General features: G+C 38.7%; 1 protein-coding gene and 1 long non-coding RNA gene across 9 annotated transcripts; both read left to right on the top strand.

Annotated features, from left to right (window-relative positions):
* Nucleotides 1-1,922: 1,922 nt before the first annotated feature.
* LOC111591356 (uncharacterized) lies at nucleotides 1,923-3,666 on the top strand. 2 transcript variants are annotated; one of them, XR_002750536.2, is made up of 3 exons: nucleotides 1,923-2,096; nucleotides 2,507-2,581; nucleotides 3,028-3,187. It is a non-coding gene; the product is annotated as an uncharacterized lncRNA (long non-coding RNA). The 2 variants fall into 2 exon arrangements; XR_004857786.1 differs by lacking the exon at nucleotides 1,923-2,096 and having other exon boundaries at nucleotides 2,297-2,581; nucleotides 3,028-3,666.
* A 1,459-nt stretch (nucleotides 3,667-5,125) lies between these two features.
* On the top strand, nucleotides 5,126-9,306 carry LOC100283807 (protein TSSC1). 7 transcript variants are annotated; one of them, XM_008679088.3, is made up of 14 exons: nucleotides 5,129-5,262; nucleotides 5,351-5,434; nucleotides 5,561-5,693; nucleotides 5,797-5,924; nucleotides 6,448-6,547; nucleotides 6,692-6,819; nucleotides 6,924-6,993; nucleotides 7,498-7,586; nucleotides 8,017-8,062; nucleotides 8,163-8,233; nucleotides 8,323-8,396; nucleotides 8,472-8,530; nucleotides 8,611-8,682; nucleotides 8,875-9,285. In XM_008679088.3, exons 3-13 carry the CDS (start codon nucleotides 5,607-5,609, stop codon nucleotides 8,650-8,652), a joined length of 894 nt encoding a protein of 297 aa, XP_008677310.1. In that variant the 5' UTR covers nucleotides 5,129-5,262; nucleotides 5,351-5,434; nucleotides 5,561-5,606; the 3' UTR covers nucleotides 8,653-8,682; nucleotides 8,875-9,285. The 7 variants fall into 7 exon arrangements, 6 of the variants coding, with proteins under 6 accessions (XP_008677309.1, XP_008677310.1, NP_001389473.1 ...); NM_001402544.1 differs by having other exon boundaries at nucleotides 5,149-5,262; nucleotides 5,797-5,908; nucleotides 8,611-8,677; nucleotides 8,875-9,306; NM_001156705.2 differs by having other exon boundaries at nucleotides 5,149-5,262; nucleotides 5,797-5,908; nucleotides 8,875-9,306.
* Nucleotides 9,307-16,431: the final 7,125 nt, after the last annotated feature.

Genomic DNA, 16,431 nt, shown 5'->3' with positions numbered 1-16,431 from the left:
ATAAACTTATAAGTACAAATGTATGATTTATATAACCTTGGCTAGAGAATACCTCCAGTTACATAAATTTCCCTGTGCGTTCTTTTTGCAGGGATTTTCCGAGATGAACGGATTCAATCGATGTTCCTGGAGCAAGGTTTAGTGCGAGATGGTAGCGTTCCTCTCTTCTGCAGATCATGTCCACATGAGATTCTCTCTTAGAAAATATGTTCTTTTTAAGGTGCAAAATCGCACAAATTCTTGCAGTAGAAAATAAAAGGGAAAGAAGATAGCTGCTAACCTTCATGGTCTCCAGCTGAAGTCTAAGTAGCTGACCCCACCCTATAAAGCTTGTGAAATGGTATGTATCGTCTACCTTATATTTGTGATGCTAGAGAGATTGTATATGTAGATGGATGAGCTCAGTTAGAATAATATACCAGTAGACTTCAAGATAGCTGTATTAGAGTCAAGGCAATGGTGTCTAAAGTCTAAACTGGGTCGACTTGGATGCCAGCAATGGGCTATATTATTAGAGGCAGGGATGGGCTGATTGAACAAACATTTTTTGGATTTACCAGAATCATGGTTTGATGTTGTTGAGCGGACCTCAAAGGACAATAACAAGACACTACAGTAAGTATTTATTCTATTAGCTACCACAAGGGAAATAAATCCAGTTACTGTGTGACATCATAATGCAATCTTTCAGGAAGCTGAAGTATGAGGAAATAGTTGCCAACATATGACCAGATTTTGGAACTAATGGAAAGGAGATAATAAAGGTACCATATACTATCTCATTGGCTACTTCCTAAATCCTAACAATAGTTCTTCTGTCCTAACAATAGACTATCTGATGAAAACAAACCAAGGGTCTGTCGCCTTTTCTTATCTGGGCTGTTCCTTTTTTTCCATTTAACCTTGGGGAAACGCGTGTGGGGGATCTTAGGGGATAAGTGGCAAAAAAAATCAAAATGCCATCTCTTCGCGAAAAACTTGTCTCATATATGGCTTTTCAAGTGTAAAAGACTCTGGTATGTGTACCCTCAATTATACTCGTCCCTTGAACTATCTTTAAAGGTAATATATTTATAATTTAGGGAAATTTTGTTGTATAGATGCAGTTTCTTAGCTGTGTTTTCTGCTTGGAAAACCAATCAAAAGCCACAGCGCGGATACACTCAAGTCCACCTCCATCAACGGGCAACCGTCTGCCTGGGGTCGAGTGCCTCCCACCCATCAAATCCAAGCATCAGGAGGCGCTCACCTTTGACAGCGGCCATCCCTCAACCCTCTGTAGCATGTGGCGCCCCCGCTGCGAATCTGCCTTTACGACAGTTGCCATCCTCGCATCCCAAACCGTCGATGCCCACCCCTAACACGGTTCCTGACCTCCCTGACAGGGGACTCCTCTGAAGGATATAACAAGTAGTATGTGCTCTGCTTTCCATTTTATCCCATTTTTCCATTTTGGCATGTAATAGTGTGGCTATGGGAACATAATTGATGAATCTATATGTTTTAGATTCTATTTCCTAAACATAACTAAGAAGCTTATCCAGGGAAATCATTTTAGCTTTTTGCTGCTCCTTAGTGTTAGTAAACTGTTGCCACCAATGGCTGTAGAAATCTGCATCAGAGTCCTAGAGCAGTTTCCAGGCTGAATCCACCAAACAGTTTGTTTTGCAGAGAAGTGATTGCTTGCTTATTTCGTGAAGGGATTTCTGAAATGAACTAGAAGGCTAGGAGTTGAAAAAAAAAGTAGCTTCTCTTTCACTTCCGTCACATAATCACTTTCTACATATAATTTATCCTATTGAAACGCTTTCAACCATCGAATTACTTCTCTTATTGAATCACTTCCCACAGATAACATGCCTAAAGCTACAAAGAGCAACATAATTTTGATAAGACATTTTTTAGTCGACACTTTTATGATTTATGTGGTCAAATTACATTTTCTCTTATATTTTCTGATGCAAGGTTCTATGATTTTTCAGGCATTTGCAAGGATTGAAAACCACTACTTTGTGAATAAGGGATTTTTACCCTAGGACTCATTCCTATTGGACAATGTTGATAAGATCCGACATATTAAAGGTTTTATTGTACTGGTATGCTTGTCAATGAGTGTTGCTGTTTTCACAATGTCCATGTGTGTCTGCTAGAAGACAAAACAGCTTATAATTTGGAACGGATGGCATAGTTTTGCCTATTTTGGCATTGTACTTTGGTCCATTTTGGACTGTTTTCTTCTCTTAATTTAATGATCCGCAGCTCTCCTGCGCGTTTAAGAAAAAAAATTGGAACAGATGGAGTAGATATTATATTTTACAAATCAAGTTGTGCATTGCCTTTAGCTCTTCATGCCTGTCTACCTTTAGTTGTCATTGAACTTCTGGCCAAGCATGTTTTCTTTGTTATTGTCTTGCATGATGGCCTGGATAATCTGGAACTCAAATCAGTGGCAGATATCAAATCGATAAATATAAGTGTGCTTGTGCCTGAACACTTTGTGGTGCAGGGACGTTATGATGTTTGTTGCCCTATGATGTCTGCTTGGGATCTTCATAAGGCTTGGCCTGAATCAGAATTCAAGGTAAATGGTCCTCCAGTCATTTCTCCAATTACCATATATGATATTCATGCTGGAATTGCGATTTAATAGGATTGTTATATTGAAGCACCAAAATAGTTTTTCCAGTGTCGGAAATCGGTGTCGTACTGTCATCAATTGTTTTCCTTTCATCAAACAATGACAATACATGCTTGGCTGCCTTTGACAAGAGACAGCATGTTATTAGGAATGCAGTTGGTTGGTCGTTGAACCCAGATATAGGCCACATGATATTTTGCTTAGATGGTTGCAAACAATCACCTTTTGGTAGACTAAGTAGCTGGTATCTTTCTTCTATGAAACTCATGGTTCAACTTATGAAACACTTAGGCAAATATTCGGAAAGGAATCTTGGTAAATTCACCTGTTTTTTTAGAATTATGCCTGAGCATCGATAACTTGATCGCCTATGACTCCACTCGATGCAGGTGGTAGCAGATGCAGGGCACTCGGCCAATGAAGTTGGCATCGCTGCCGAACTGAGGTCAGCCACCGATAAACTGAGAGACTTGCTGCGCAAATAAGCCGGCGAAAGGCAACCTGCACCTTTATCTGATGATGGAACTCAGAGGCTCAGAATACCATTTAAAGTTATGCTTGGACCTATATTGATGTCTTTTTTGGCTACTAAGTTTTATAATATCATGTTTTAGGGCATCAAACAATTCTTTGTTGTTGTTGACAAAGAGGAGTGGAAGATTGATACGCTTTGTGATCTTTATGATACACTCACCATCACTCAAATATTAATTAGGATTTTGTATTGTATTATCTCTGCCCACTAACATGGTATCTGATTGCTAGCACAACATGGTATATTTACTTGTGTATCTTTTGTAGTATTAAAGGTGTCTACAATGCACACCCAACAGCTGATGTATTTATCAACTTTGCATCCTTCCGAAGGTTAGCCATTATTTCCATTTTGCTTTTGTGAAAGAGCACATTATCTTGGATAACTAGAAGATAACTATATTGGAGGATTATCTAAATAGGACTTGATCGAATCTGTTGTGTAGTTTTGTTTACATAGACCTATACATTTTGTCATACTCATGATTTATTCTGAAAAAGAAAAACTTCCTCTAGATTTAGATGTGTTGTTGTTTGTTTTTAACATATTATAAGCATGTTCTTTACAGATTTTTAATTATTATTCTCTGTATCGTATGGTTTACACTGGGTTGCTTTACGCACCCCCTGAGATTAACAGTGAAAGTAACTTTTTTGAAGACGCAAGTCTTAAGAGTACTATTGAAGAAAAAGGAAGAAATAGAGGTTTAAAGAGATATGCAAGTTATGAAGAGTTTCAAGTGTATCTCTAAACACTGATGACTGCAAGGTCAGCAGCTTAGTGCCTGCTTTACCTTTGAGATTGATTTGTGTATCGACTGAAATTGATTTGTTTGTATCACCATTCTTGGAAGGAAGAGGTTGCAACATCTTGATTTGATTGTCTCTGCAGGGGTCTTCTCCTTAATGGTTCTGAAGCATTGTTGCTTTTAGTGAAATACTAATCTGCTTTCTGTTTCAGGGAACTTAGAGGATTTGGGTTCATCCAATACTTTGATCCTGAGGATGCTTCTGATGCAAAGTACCATATGGATGGGAAGATGCTGCTTGGAAGGGAAATTGTTGTTGTTTTTGCAGAGGAAAACAGGAAGAAGCCTTGCTGACCAGTGCGCAGGTGCCTATGTGATGTGATAGTTGTTTCGTTCGGTTAGCAGAAACTGATAGGAGTTATAGCTCAGTTGGTTGTAGAAGTCTGGTAGCCTTGCTATTGATGATATCATATAATTGTCCATGTTTTACACAATGTTTAGAAGAACCTATAATAATGAGCAGATGAAAGTTTCCCTATCCTTGATGTTTTGACTATAGGAACATATAGAGCAGGTGACAGTTTCGTGAGAACTTGTGTCATACTAAACCAGCTGCGAGCTCGAGTGAGAATACATGCATTGCTTAGGACCACTACGTTGAATTTCTATAGTACGTTGAATTTCTATAGTCAAAACATATACAGGCATTCTATATTAACAAAATTATAGAATAACAATTAGTGTATTGCTACCTGCTACATGCCAATGTGTTAACTGTTCCTAATTGTTCTTGTGCGGTGCATATCATAGTGTTATTTGTTGTTCTATATCTATATTTTATACTAATTTTTAACTCACGTGGCAATGCATAGGCACATACATAGTGCTACTATAAGGCAACATTTGTTAGTCATGCTATTTTTCATCTCACTGGGCCTAACGCTTTTCTCTTCCATCTAACCCCACAATTTCTCATCTCACTGGGCAAACGCGTATAATATTCATCATATTTGTTTGAGATTAATATCATGCTTCGTGTTTGTGCAAAGAGGCAAGCTTGTAGTCGAAGATAATATATGTGTTGTTCGTTTTATGTAATTATTATGCACTAACATTTGATCAAATAATTTGTTAATTTGTTTACCGTCGCAACGCACGGACACTCACCTAGTTATAACAAGAAGACAACATTGGGAGTGGCAAAAATCCAATTATCTCTTGTCCGCCCGGCCTCTTCCGTCTCGGAGCGAGAAATCAGCGGCATCGCCGCGCGCATCCGAAGCGCACACGACAATGCAGGGCGGATCCAGCGGCATCGTCTATGGTGGCCTCAAGTACCAGGCAAGCAAGCAAGCACCAGCAGCGCCTTCTGGAACCTTCTTTGAACCATCTGCCTTAACCACTTTGTCCTCTCTCTCTGCTCTTGCAGGCACGGTGTATCGCCGACGTGCGCGCGGACGCCAGCTCGACCACCTTCCTCGCCGGGACCCTCAGCCTCAAGGAGGAGAACGAGGTGCGTGTCTCGCGTCCATGAAGGCGCGTCGCGCCTGGTGGGATTGCGATTCGAATAGTACTTATCTGTCAGGGGAAATGGCGTGTGATTTCATTTGGATCTCGAATCCTCTTCGTGCGTAAGTAGGTGCACCTGATCCGGCTTTCGCCGGCGGAGAGTGAGCTGGTGTGCGATGGAGTCTTCTACCACCCCAACGAGATCTGGGATCTCAAATCATGTCCCTTCGATCACAGGGTCTTCTCCACAGTCTACACATCTGGTAACGAACGGAAAAGTTGCCTCTCTGTTCATGAGCATTGCAATTTGCAAATCTGTAGTGTGTGATTTTCCTGTTATTTGAAAAAATCGTTATGTGAATGCAGGTGAGGGCTTTGGTGCGTCAGTTTGGAAGATCCCAGAGCTTAATGGGCAATCAAACTCACCGCAGCTTGAGCAGCTCTTTGAGCTTAGTGGGCATACGGGCAAGATTAGACGGTGGACTCCTGTTTCTGTTGGTTTTTGGCTGCTCTAGAGATATTTGATCTACTTACTGTACTAAATTCTCATATGTTTTGAATTTGAGACTTTGTGTCCAACATTTGTTGGATGAAATGCAACTCTGTGGTTAATGTTCCTTCCTGACCCACATGGTGTTTATTTGTAGTTACTTGATGATTGTGGCCGCACTTGTGTGACTGCATTACTTGTTCTTGCATCACTTGTTCACTAGTCACTACACATGAACATTGAGATAAGAGTATAGTTACTAAGAAAGATGCAATAAATGTTCTGTCCTGTCTTCCATGCTGCACCTGTTTCACATTACACCAGCACGTTTTAAACAATATACAAGGATTATGTCCCACAGTGCTCATGAAGGACATAATGGATGAGAATATTTTATTTCAACTTCTGCTGTTATGTCTTTCTATAATCTTTTAAACTAGTCTCACTTGCTCTATATTCTTAAAAGCTGCTAGCGATGTGTATCATCTTTATTGGTTCTTGACACCTCTAAGCTGCTCATTTTGTAGTGTGATCTGGTGGCCACTTGGAAAGCATGATAAACTAATTAGCATTGATGACCGAAATATTTTTCTTTGGAACGTAGACATGTCAAATAAATCAGCTAAGGTGTGTCATTATCCTTCTGTTTGTCAATATATCATCAGCATACTTGCAAGATACTTTCACTGTTTTCAAACATTTAACTTTATTACTAGATTATGAAATGTCAAGAATCTAAACACCATCTTCATTTGGATTCATACATTGCAGGTGATCTCACAGGGATCAGCTGACATGCTTCCAAATTTGAGTGGTGGGGCTTGGGATCCACACAATCATAATTCAATTGCTTCAATATCTGATTCATCACTTCATTTGTGGGATCTACGTTCTATGGAGTTAATACTTTAACTTGACCTTCTATTATTTTCTAAGCTTGTCTGTCGTTCAGTTTTTGAAATGTTGCAGTTATATATTTATCTTTAAAATGTGTCATTCTCAGAAAATCATCTGCAATTGAACATGCACATATACGGGATGTGGATTATAACCCCAAGAAGCAACACATTATTGTGAGTATGACACTTACTTTCATGTTTCCCATATGAAGCAATATTTCATATATATTTACATTAATCGAACATTCCTATGAATTATCTTTATGTAGTAACATTGAAGACAACAACTTTGTATTACCTTGTGTTTCTTGGTTATATTTCTACATTATTTTTGTTATAATTTGATTATGGATTCTTTTTTTTTCTTGCTTCTGTAGTTCACTGCATGTTCACACTGGAGTATGACATGATTTTTTACTTTGTTATTATTAAATAACTGGTTAGAACTCTTGATTGTGTTCTACGAGCAAAATTATTTTTTATCGATTTATTGTTGTATTAGTTTAATCTAGCCAACTCCTGATCCAATTACGTAGAGTCTGCCAAATTGAACACCCGTGTTCTAGTTCACAACGACGACAGCTATTACTTGTTCATTTTGAATTATTATCAACTTATTTATACTGCTACTCAAAAATATATATTTGCTTCTGAATAGTAATCGGTTATACGCTTCAGGCAACAACAGAAGATGACTTTGGAATTTGCTTGTGGGATCTCAGAATGCTTAAGCTTCCTCTGAAAGACCTCCCTGGGCACTCACATTGGTATGTACTGTGTAATAAAGTATACTCAAACCAGAATGTTTCTATGCAATCTTTAAATGTTCTCAATCTCATGTATGCATGTGCGATGTGCTGGTGGCCTGGAGTGTGTGCAGGCCTAGTATCTTTTGAGTGTGTGTGTGTGTGTTGGTTTTCCTTTTTGTACGGTTCTGGCCATGTGCCTTTTTTTCTTCTCCTATTGATACAAAGATACGCAGCTGTCCTGCGTATTTGAGAAAAAAAATGTGTGTATATATGCTGTGAATTTTGTATGGTTTGGCACTTACTTTCATTGAACAAGAGTCAATTTCATCCAATTCGATGTGAAATTTCTGGATGTGGTTTGGTCACTAACATTTGTGATTACACAAACCTGTTTTGCCCTTCTTATCTAGCAAATACCCAGGATTTTTATATCTCATTATGTTTACAGGACATGGGCTATTCAGCACAATCCTGAGTATGATGAGCTGCTTCTGGTCTGTCTCACTCCCTCTGTCGACATGCAACTAATTTTTTTTGGGGGGGGGGGGGGGGGGGTAAAGTAATGATATATTGGTTTTATTGTGTACATTGTAGAGTGCTGGAACAGATTCAACTGTAAATTTATGGTTGGCTAAAGTTAGCAACAATGATTCTGAACCTAATAGGTCTCTAATTTTTTCTCCATGATTTCTCAATTTTTTTCTTAGTGTTTTCTTCAAATTTGTGATATTGATGCCGTGGTCATTTTTTACAGCCCTTCTGGTTCACCCAATAGACAAGAAGAACCATTACTTAACTCATATACTGACTATGAAGACAGCATCTATGGTACCCTCCAACCTTCATATTTCGCTTATCAATTAGAACTTCGAGAAGGAATCACAGGGTTAATTAAAATTGTAGGTATTGCATGGAGCTCCCATGATCCATCATTATTCGCTTCTTTGTCCTATGATGGAAGGGTATGTACTTGCATCATTTATTTCCTTGTGGGACTTTGCCTTACATGTCCTAAACATTCATGAGATTCTCTGATGGTCAGGTTGTCTTGGAATCAGTCAAGCCCTACTTGCAGAGAAAATGAATCTTGCTGGTCTAACTTTTGGATTGTAAGGTGTAGGATATGATTCCTCATTTCCTTTATCTTGTCCTTATTGCCAAAGTTATCTCATGTCCTAATAAACTGTTCTCTGTCCCTGCAGCCTACAGGCTTGCTTGTTGTTTATATTTGATGCGTTATAGTTTTGCCTTATATTCTGTACCCTCTTGACAACCATTTATGTGATGATGTGTTTTACTGTTGTAGCAATGGCAGAAAAAACATAATAAGGATGTTGCAGAAATCATCCTGCTTGACATCAGGTCTTCAACCCTCTTGATTGAAGCCAGCAATGGCTCCAAAACACTCAGATCTAGCTTCAGTTGAGATATTACAGCACAGTTGAGATTGTCAGCAGTTTCCTTTCCTGTATCTTCAAATTTTGTCCACTAGGATTTCATGTTCAGTTGCTAGAAATTTGGCTGTGAAGATCTGATCTGTATGTTAATAACTGTTGCCCATCTGTCTGAAATAGTTTTCTATACTTGATTCTTAGGATGTTGTATATTTGAAAAGTGTTCACAAAAAGATATTGCGGTATATGATGAGGTGGAGTTGGACTGAATTTGTAAAACCATTCAGAATTTCAAATTCCCAGGATTAGCTTGTTTTATGAAATATTCTGTTGCGCATTGAAAATTCGGTTCTTTGCAGGTAGAGTTGAACTCAATTTGGTAAATTATTTAGATTAAGAGGAATAACTTATATGAGCTATTCTGTTCTATATTCAGTTTGTTTCTTCTTTTCATAGTAATTGTCCATGTTTGCAAGTTACATGTTTCTATAGTTCATCCATGCCCAAAAAAATGTTTTATGTAGTTCATCACATTTGTTCATTCCTCAAATTAAAAAAATGATAACTTTTATACTTTTATCTCTAACGCCCTTGTAACCGCTAGTCAATCCAAGTTCTTTGATTTAATAAGAGAACCATAACTGTTCTGAGTAATTTTATTCTTTTATAGTTATCATGGACCAAAGATAATTCCTTGTGTAGTATTCTCTCACTTGGCCATCTAGATATAGTATCTGGGTAGATAGCAAAAAAATATGTTCTCGAAAAGCTAAATAAACTACTTCTGTTCTCGAATATTTGTATTTCGCTAGTTCATTTTTGAACTAAAATATGATAAATAAAAAAAACGGAAGGAGTATAATTTGGAATAAATGGGAGAGTACTTTGTCGGATTATTGTGTCTCTATTGTAATTATTGTAATGTGCTAAGGCCTAGTCCATGTAATCTTGATATATATAAGGAAATGGACTTTGACCCATTTGTCTAAGGCTCTGTTTGTTTTCTTTCATTTTGAGAAATTGGAATTTTACTATTGAAATAGGCTATTTTTTTAGAATATGACATTTCACCATTTTCCAAAGTTATCATATAAGCCTATCTCAAATTCACGGGGTGAAAGATGGAAATTGATTCTATAGATTTACATGCTATTTTTCTGATGTACAACTTATAGCATGCTCTTATATTTGCTTCATTATAACATGAATGTAGTATATAACTATCTCTCTCATATGATTTAAGATAATATACAAATATATTACATATATAACTATATGAACTATTAGTTTTGTCTAAATTATAATTATTAAAATGGAATTCAATTCCAAGGAAACAAACGGGGCCAAAGTGATTTTGGTGTTTCATGAATAACATAACTAGTGAACTAATGTTTTCAAGTGTTTGTGTGTTATAGTTCACATGATGTGAAGTGGATTAGACTTAGACTATAAGGATGCAACATCTTAAAAAAGTGATTTTGGTGTTTCATGAACAACATAACTAGTGAACTAATGTTTTTAAGTGTTTGTGGGTTATAGTTCACATGATGTGAAGTGAATTGGACTTAGACTATGAGGATGCAACACCTTAAAAAGAACACCTAAAAGACCTATAGAAGAGTTATAATTTTTTAGCACAAGTCTAAGACACAAGACGAAAAGAGCCCAAGCGAAAAGAATGAAGAAATGAAGGACTGGGCTGTCAGTTGGCGCATCGCATCGGTCCGTAGTGCACCAGATCGTGTGCCCAGAGAGCTCTGCAAATGGCTCTCGGCCAGCTGGTGCACCGAACCGAGGTCCAACGGCTAGTAGCCAACGACTATCTTACGTGGCGGCACCAGACCGTGCGGGTGGCACACCGAATTTGCTATAGTGTAGCAAAGTGCCAACGACTAGCTGACATGGTGGATTCGGATCGGCGCTAGCTGACATGGTGGATTCAGATCGACGGTCTGGTGTGACACAGTCAGAAAAGCTTGCTTTCCTCCAATCGTTATAATTGGATGAGGATCTATAATACTCACATAGCCTACCATTTGAAGATGTGGGAGCCAAAGCAACATCTTCAAATGGTATGTTGCTTTGGGTTCCACATCTTCAAATGGTCGGGGTTACTAAAGTTTAGTCCTTTAGTCAAGGGGTAACTAAATGGGACTAAAAGTAAATTTTATAGTACTTTCCCTTCTTTCTTTAATGAAGCATGTGGCAACCCAAGCGTCAGACCTAAACTTTTCAGTCAATATACACATCAATTAATGCTCTTAAGTCAGGTTTAGTCACTAAAACCAAACATGGTACTTTGGTGACTAAAGTTTAGTTACTAAAGTTTAGCCAGGTGACTAAACGAGCCAAAAATGGTCCAACACATGTGATACACATATCCAAGGCTTCAAATACGCAAGTGCTTAATAGAACCACTTGGTGATTAGCCTATATTCTTTGTGAAGTGCTTAGATTAGTTAGATCGATATTGCGCTTATTGTAGGTTGTTCTTAGTTAGTTGAGTAAGTTTAGAAAAACCCACAAAACCCCTCGGCTCTTGCGCGAGCCATTGTAATATTGTACTGAGTGGGACAAGAGTTTTGCGAGACCCCATTAACCGCGTTTGTAGTGCAGTTGCCACTGTGTACCGGAGGGAACGAGGCGCACGACGAACCAACCGAAAGATCGATGACAGCAGTGAGTATCCGAGAGGAGCCGGAAGTAGAGCACCACTTGCATGTGGAGAAGGCCCGCGACTCTACGGAGTTACTCGATCATGTGTTTGGACCTCGCGTGAGCTTCCCTTTGCGTAGGGGCACCAACGAGGATTAGTCAGTCTTGTGCGGTTCTGGATACCTCGGTAAAAATACTAGCGCATCCACGGGAGTTTGCATTCTCTACCTTTGTTCTTTAGCTTTCACATTTATATCAAGTACTTAAGTATCAATCTCTCTATGTCTAGTTTAGAATATTTAGGCATAGAACTTAGTTTGCATAACTCTTTTTGCGGTAGAGATAGCAACACTTAAACAAAACCTAATTTGCACATTCTAATTTACTTATTTGCATAGGTTCTGTTCTAAGGATTTATATGTGGCCTAGATTAACAAGATTTTTAGAAGTCCTAATTCACCCCTCTTAGACGTCTGTGTTCCTTTCAATTGGTATCGGAGCCTGGTTTGATTCATTTGAAACGTTTTAGCTTCATCGCTAATCAAGTCGATACTATTTATAGGAAGGAGATAAATACTCATAGGCCACCACACTTTGATGCACTTATTCCTATTATTATGGTGCTAGAATGACTTGTTACCTAGAAGCTGTTGATCTAGGTGTTTGAAGAGTCACTCGCGACGGGATGAAACCCCCCTTGGAATCTTGAGAAGCTCACCGCTAGTGATTTTAAGGAAATTTATTTAAATGCTAGAGCCAAGAATTGCTTATATGAATCACTTAGCATGAATATTTTTAATTAAGTATTTACTTTGAAAACATTTAATGAGATTTGGCTAAAATTACATGAGCTCTATGATAGTACATCCAATGTCTGTAGCAAAAACATTGCCTAGTCTTGAATGTGTATAATTCTTTTGCTATAAAAGAAAATGAGCTTGTTAGAGATATGTACTCTCGTTTAAATATAATTATCAATCAGCTCAATTCTATTGGAATTAACAAGCTAGGTAATGTGGATATTGTGAGGAAAATTATCTCCTTCTACCACAACAAAAATATAGGAGAATCATCTCCAGCCTTCATAACTTGGAGGACTTAATCTAAATGACCACGTTGTTCGTAATCAGAAAGATTGTGGCATTTGTGATAGTCGCCTAGAGGGGGTGAATAGACGAAACCTGAAATTTATAAACTTAAACACACACTAAGGCTGGGGTTAGCGTTTGAATTAAATTCGAGTGCGGAAGATTGTTTCTCTTGCTATGAGTTGCTCAATTAATGCGGATGACGTTTGGGAGCAAACTCAAATCAATATTAGCAAGGAAACTTTATAGAGAGAAAAGAGGCCAAATAAATCAAGCGAAGATCAAAGCGAGTGAACACGATGATTTGTTTTACCGAGGTTCGGTTCCAAAGAACATAGTCCCCGTTGAGGAGGCCACAAAGGCCGGGTCTATTTCAACCCTTTCCCTCTCTCAAACGGTCACTCAGACCGGATGAGCCTTCTCCTTAATCAATTGGGTCACTAAGACCCCGCAAGGATCACCACACACATAGGTGTCTCTTGCTAACTTTACAAGCACTTAGATGAATAAGAATGGGAAGGAGAAAGCAATCCAAGCAACAAGAGCAACAAAAGAACACAAATAATCCTCTCACAAGTCTCTAAGCACTAGAGTTGATTTTGGGAGCTTGGAGTGGATTGAATGCTTTGAATGTGTCTTGGAGTGTTTGGCTTTGCTCTTGTAATGAATATGGAGTTCAGAAAACTTGGATGCCATTGAAGGAGGTGGTTAGGGGTATTTATAGCCTCCAACCACTTCCTAGCCATTGGTTGGTTTTGCTGGCGATGGGCGCACCAGACAGGTACTGTTCACTGTCCGGTGCACGCCACGTCAGCACGCCCGTTGGGGTTTGGAGCGACTTGATCGTTGGAGCCGTTGCACCAGACAGTCCGGTGCCACACCGGACATGTCCGATGACCTCTGACTTCTGCGCTCTGACTTCTGACACGCTGTTCACTACTATTCACTTTTGTAGTCGACCATTGACGCACAGGTTACCGTTGCTCCGTTGGCTCATCGGACATGCCGGTGCATACCGGACAGTCCGGTGAATTATAGCGGAGCACGCCCGGCAGAAACCCGAGAGTGGCCTATTCGCTTGCGCGCGGGCCTGGTGCACCGGACACTGTCCGGTGTGCCATAGGCAGCACACTCTCAAGTGCTTTTCTCCAAATTTGTTTCTGTCCCCAACTGAATTTCTTTCTTGGTTTGTGTTGAACCTTATGCACCTGAGATAAATGACATCTAGACAAACTAGTTAGTCCAAGTGGTTTGTGATGGACGTCAACCACCAAAAAAACGATTATAGGAAATGATTAGGTCCATTTCCCTTTCAATCTCCCCCATTTTGGTGATTGATACCAAAACAAACAAAAGCAAATAAAAAGTGTAGAAATGTAACTAGTTTGCAATTATGATAGATGTGCATAGGTTACTTAGAATTAAACCATTGAAAGACTTTATTCATATATCTAAGAATAAACGTGATTGCTTTTCTCCTATTTAACATTTTGGACCACATTTGCACCACTTGTTTGTTTTTGCAAATCTTTTGGAAAAATGTTTTCAAATTCTTTTCCAAATAGTCAAAGGTATAAGAATATGATTGCAATAAGCATTTTTAGATTTGAAATTCCTCCCCCTGTTTCAGACGCTTTTCCTTTGACTAAATAAAAGCTCCCCCTGAAGAAATTCTCCCCTTAGCTTTCAAGAGGGTTTTTGAAATGATTTCTCTTTTTGAAACAGATATCAAGTGAAATTATACCAATTGAAATTTTGAAATCAAATAAGATACCGACTGAAAAAAACTTGAGATACCAAATGAGATATCAGTTGATAATTTTGAGATTAGCTCAAATACCAATTGAAATAATTTCTTCCTTTTTGAAAAATCTTGATACCAATTTGAAATATATACTAATTTTTAAAATGGTGGTGCGGTCCTTTTGCTTTGGGCTTAATACTTTCTCCCCCTTTGGCATTAATCGCCAAAAACATAGATCTTTGAGAGCCCTTTTACAATTCTCCCCCTTTGGGGTCTAATACTTTTCTCCCCATTGCTAAAGAAAATATGAGTGAAGGGTCATACCAATTGAGAATTTTCGGAGTAACGACAAAGGATAAATGATACCATCAGAGTTAGAGTGGAAGCCTTGTCTTTGTCGAATACTCCATTTCCCTTTCAATCTACGACTAATCGTAGACATATGCTTGAAAGCACATTAGTCTTAGCCTTAGTACAAGAAGAATAAGAAATATGCATTTGTACCAAATGAAAGAGACATGATCAAAGGTATACAAATTAGCTACGTGTGCAATGTTTCAATCAAAGTTCCGAGAATCAAGTATATTTAGCTCATTCCTAAGTTTGCTAAAGGTCTTTTCATCTAGTGGCTTGGTAAAGATATCGGCTAATTGGTTGTGGTTGTTAACATAAGCAATTTCGATATCCCCTTTTGTTGGTGATCTCTCAGAAAGTGATACCGGATGTCTATGTGCTTAGTGCGGTTGTGTTCAACGGGATTATCCGCCATGCAGATTGCACTCTCATTGTCACATAGGAGAGGGACTTTGCTCAATTTATAGCCATAGTCCCTAAGGGTTTGCCTCATCGAAAATAATTGTGCACATCAATGGACTGCAGCAATATACTCGGCTTCAGCGGTGGAAAGAGCTACTGAGTTTTGTTTCTTTGAAGCCAAAGACACCAGGGATCTTCCCAGAAACTGACAAGTCCCTGATGTGCTCTTTCTGTCAATTTTACATCCAGCATAATCGACATCAGAATACCCAATTAAATCAAAGGTAGATCCCTTGGGGTACCAAAGCCCAAACTTAGGAGTATAAACTAAATACCTCATGATTCTTTTCACGGCCCTAAGGTGAACTTACTTAGGATTTGCTTGAAACCTTGCACACATGCATACAGAAAGCATAATATCTGGTCAAGATGCACATAAGTAGAGTAAAGAACCTATCATCGACCGACATACCTTTTGATCTACGGATTTACCTCCCGTGTCGAGGTCGAGATGCCCATTTATTCCCATGGGTGTCTTGATGGGTTTGCCATTCTTCATTCCAAACTTTTTAAGTATATCTTGAATGTACTTCATTTGGCTCATGAAGGTGCCCTCTTGGAGTTGCTTGATTTGGAATCCAAGGAAATACTTCAACTCCCCCATCATTGACATCTCGAATTTCTGTATCATAATCCTACTAAACTCTTCACAAGTTGACTTGTTAGTAGACCCAAAAAAATATCATCAACATAGATTTGGCATATAAACATGTCTTTAGAAATAGTTTTAGTGAAGAGGGTAGGATCAGCTTTTCCAACTTTGAAGCCATTAGTGATAAGAAAGTCTCTCATGCATTCATACCATGCTGTTGGGGCTTGCTTGAGCCCATAAAGCGCATTTGAGAGCTTATAAACATGGTTAGGATACTCACTATCTTCAAAGTCAATAGGTTGCTCAACATAGACCTCTTCCTTGATAGGGCCATTGAGGAAGGCACTCTTCACGTCCATTAGATATAACTTGAAGCCATTGTAAGTAGCATAGGCAAGTAATATGCGAATTGATTGAAGCCTAGCTACGGGTGCATAGATTTCATCAAAATCCAAACCTTCAACTTGTGAATAACTTTTTGCAACAAGTCGAGCTTTGTTCCTTGTCACCACACCATGCTCATCTTGTTTGTTGCAGAATACCTACTTGGTACCTACAACATTTTGGTTAGGAC

The sequence above is a fragment of the Zea mays genome, chromosome 4, assembly GCF_902167145.1.
Source record: "Zea mays cultivar B73 chromosome 4, Zm-B73-REFERENCE-NAM-5.0, whole genome shotgun sequence".
Taxonomy (NCBI): Eukaryota; Viridiplantae; Streptophyta; class Magnoliopsida; order Poales; family Poaceae; genus Zea; species Zea mays.
This window is presented reverse-complemented; position numbering and strand designations above follow the sequence as displayed.